The sequence below is a fragment of the Helianthus annuus genome, chromosome 2 (assembly GCF_002127325.2).
Source record: "Helianthus annuus cultivar XRQ/B chromosome 2, HanXRQr2.0-SUNRISE, whole genome shotgun sequence".
NCBI classification, from domain to species: Eukaryota; Viridiplantae; Streptophyta; class Magnoliopsida; order Asterales; family Asteraceae; genus Helianthus; species Helianthus annuus.
In genome coordinates this window covers 172741092-172745027 of record NC_035434.2, presented here as the reverse complement: position 1 = coordinate 172745027, position 3936 = coordinate 172741092, and the positions used below count along the sequence as shown (strand labels likewise).

General features: G+C 31.6%; 1 protein-coding gene across 1 annotated transcript; it reads right to left on the bottom strand.

Annotated features, from left to right (window-relative positions):
• Positions 1 to 593: 593 nt before the first annotated feature.
• Positions 594 to 2127, bottom strand: LOC110907914 (F-box/kelch-repeat protein At3g23880). The gene is made up of 2 exons (XM_022152829.2): positions 924 to 2127; positions 594 to 818 (listed from the first exon to the last, which is right to left on the bottom strand). The coding sequence occupies exons 1-2, from the start codon at positions 2088 to 2090 to the stop codon at positions 762 to 764; spliced, it is 1224 nt and encodes a 407-aa protein (XP_022008521.1). The 5' UTR covers positions 2091 to 2127; the 3' UTR covers positions 594 to 761.
• Positions 2128 to 3936: the final 1809 nt, after the last annotated feature.

Below are 3936 nucleotides of genomic sequence, written 5' to 3'. Positions count from 1 at the left end.
TAGTGTTTAATTTTATCTGGGATGATTCTGATAGTTCGTATTCAAAATGGGTTGATTGAAAAAAGATGAAAAAGATTACAATGAGTTGGTAAAAAATACGTGAAAGGTTGGTAGTTGTTCAAGATTGGTAGTTGTTCAAGTATTAGCTTTGTTACTATTTTTTTTAAAATTAAAGAAAACAGAGGATGGTGGAGTGTGGTTATGTGTAGCTTCTGCCATTGATAATGGTGAAAGGTTTGGGGAAGATGATGATGAATATGCAATGTTATAAGGTAAACAGTTTGAATTCATTCACAAGTTTGATACATGGCCTATTGGTTTGACAATCGCATTTCAAAGCAAAGGTCACAGGTTCGAAACCTGTGACCAGCGTTTTTTTAATTAAACCATAGGGGCAATTTTGTAATTTCACCCAAAGTTAACAGAATAAATGGATGGGAGTTAAATTGGTGGACTGAAATGGTTACGAAAGTGAAACTAATGGACTGAAATCGCAATTTTTAAACTAATGGACTGAAACCGTTATTTTTGACAAACCTCAGGGACGAAAACAGTAATTAACTCTAATATAAAAGTATTAAACAGTTACTGAATGCATCAAAGACAAGATAATATAAACCAGAAGCCAGACACCTAAATGAACAAGCAAAACTCATAACCCTACAATCTTCAGCTTTAACACTTGTCCGATATTATTGCCAGTTACAAGTGGAAGACATAGAAAGAAGACAACTGAAACTATTTTCATGCTGCAACATTTGTCATCTTGACTGCTTCTTCAATAGCGTCAACGCACAGGAAAATGGTCCTCTTATTATCTGCTTAAGAATAACAAGAAGAAAGGTGAATGAATGATAAGAAATAAAAAGGCAAGGAAAATCTATAATCTATACTATCTGTTAAAAGAAAAGAATAGAACTCACCTTGTCGGGCTTCGGCCTCTCATTATAATGAGGAGATACAAGGTCCGGTGGAACATCAATAGAACTCCCATTATAATGGCGATATCCAGGGTCCGGGGGAGTATCAATAGAACTCCCGTTATAACGGCGATATCCAGGGTCCGGTGGAGCATCAATAGAACTCCCATTATAACGGCGATATCCAGGGTCTGGCGGAGCATCAATAGAAAACCCCCTAGAATTCCTCATGATATTAATAGCACTAGCTGGCCTCCCATTTACATGTGGAGATACAAGGCTCTGCACAAATATCGGTGCAGCAGTATTCTTCCAACCGCATTCACAACCCCAATGATGTTCGAAAGTACTTGAAAACCATGATACATCTCCCTTCAAGTGGTGTACAATATCATGCTTCATATTATGATTATGCGGCAGATGTTCCCAAGAGTCTTTTACATTGTAGCTTTTCATCATCCATAAATCGTCAAGAAAACAACAGTTTGATTGACGAAATATGCACAAACATTCTTTGACAATTCCCAGGTGACTATTAGAACTACATCCATATCTTACATCATCAGGTTGGGGGATTTCTTTAAATTCTTCTTTGGATAAATCAAAAGAAATAATTAGTTTCTTACTATTTTCATCTTCTACAATCCAGTGAAGTGCACCATTGCTTAGAATACCAGTCTTAGTAATAAATTTGTACTTCACTTCTTCAATAACTCTCCAAACATTTGATTTTAAACTCATCACCCGAACACATGTTTGATTCTTGCGTTTTACGATGACCTTGTAATCATCTGTGGATGAATCAAAACCAAAACCCCAACATAAGGAAAAACCCATAAAATCTCTCTTCAGCCGTGTTACCTCTCCTATCAAGGGATTGACTACTGAAAATTCAAAACCAAAAAAAGAGGCAATGCAAACCAGGCCATTGGAAGAACCAACAAGCTCCTGATCCTTACGGTCATCATCTACGTAAGTAACTCTTCTATGTCCAATCTGGTTGTCGATGCGATCTTTGTTGTAACTATGCTTAAGGTGACGATTAACAAAACGAGAACTTGTGATTAAAGAATGCCATGACTTACACACTCTCTTGAAACGTAGCAGATCCTCCACATCTGATCTTACGAGTATATGCTCAACCAAATCTTCATGAACAACCTCTGCCATTGAAACTTGAAACCCTAAAAGGAATCAGAAAACAGATGGTGGGCGCAATATATGGAGTAAATTCGAAGGCTAAAATAACAGTTTTGATCTATTATTGAAAAGGATTTCATGTTTAAAAAGAGTATATAATCTATTTCGTGAAAATAAGTTTATGGAAGTAATATTTTCCATTATCTATCTACTATAATAAAAATTTAAGAAACCAAGTTTTAGACACGTGTCATTCATTGAAGCTATCTATTTTTATAGATAATTAATTAATATAAATTAAAAGATAATTATACAATTAAATTTAATATAAATTTAAACAATTCATATAGGAGATAATATATATAATATTTTAAAATAGAGTAAATTACAAAAATCGTCCTTTATGTATGTCACTTATTGCAAACTGTGTTTTTTGTCTTCTATAATTACAGAAAACGTACCCGTTGTTTGCAAACCCTTACAAGTTATGTCCTTTAGCTCTAATTCAATTAATTTAAATGCTTTATTTATTTTATTAAACTAAAATAGTTAAGGGTAGAACCTATTTCAAAAATATTTAAATGGTGTTTATTGGTTCTATACTTATATTTCCGTGTTCAATTCTAACTCAAATACGGTAATCACTATGTTTACGTGACATTTATAAGAACAATCACCGCAATCACCCCATCCATCGTATATTGAGTATATCCGTTTGTTTTTTAAGATATAAATTTTTATTAGATTCATTCATCCCGTGTAATAAACACGAGTTTTTTAAAGATATAACATTTTTTATTTTTTACTATACAAAATTACATTTATGCAACTCGTGTAATACTTGGGGTTTAAAAATAGAACTTTTTTCATTATGTGGTATATAAAATTAGATTTACTCAATACATATAAACATAGGATTTATAAAGATATAACTTTTTATTGTTTGGTATATAAAATTACATGTGTTCACAGCCTCCCGCTTTAGTCTCCCTAACGGTCGAACTTAGTCTCAATCCTCAGCTCGACGAGGTTCTTAAAAATGTAACTTTTTATTATTTAATATATAAAATTAAATTTACTCAACCCGTACAATAGACGGGGTTCTTAAAGATATAACTTTTTTTATTATTTAAAATATAAAATTACATTTATTCAACCAATATAATAAACGAGATTTTTAAATATATATTGTTTTATTATTTGGTATATAAAATTGCATTTATTCATTACGAGATTTTTAAAGATATATTTTTTTTATTATTTGGTATATAAAATTGCATTTATTCAACCCGTGTAATACACGGGGTTCTAACCTAGTTCTATTATATAAATACAACTTTTATTTTATAATTTTTAAATTTTTATTTTTATTTTGTGTTATTTATATAATCGTCGGTCGCAACAGCCGTCGCCTTTGTTTGTATATAATTAATCTTTGTGTAAACAAAAACAAAATGGCAACGTGTTTTGGTGGTTTGTCTGTCACATTATAAAGAAGAGATCAGTAGATCCATGGCCCCCTTTATTTTTTCAAACAGTGTTTAAATTCATGTGATGATACTCACATTTAACTATAATCTTTTTCTCAAGTTGATTCTCATATTTGACTTGCTAAAACTAATTAGTTACACATAATTTTAAATTTATTTAATAAATCATTAAAACAAAAGTTGGTCCCTACATTTTCTAAATTGAAACCCACACCCGTTATTCTTTAAGTAAGTTACATCACTTTTAACTTGACACTGCAATGTCCGACAGATGCCTAATTACTTTTAAGACTTTACGTCGCTATCTAAATTTACTTTCACGACTCTACACCGCAACGAACGAAACATACTTTTTTATCTATGTCTAATTATGTTAATATCACAAA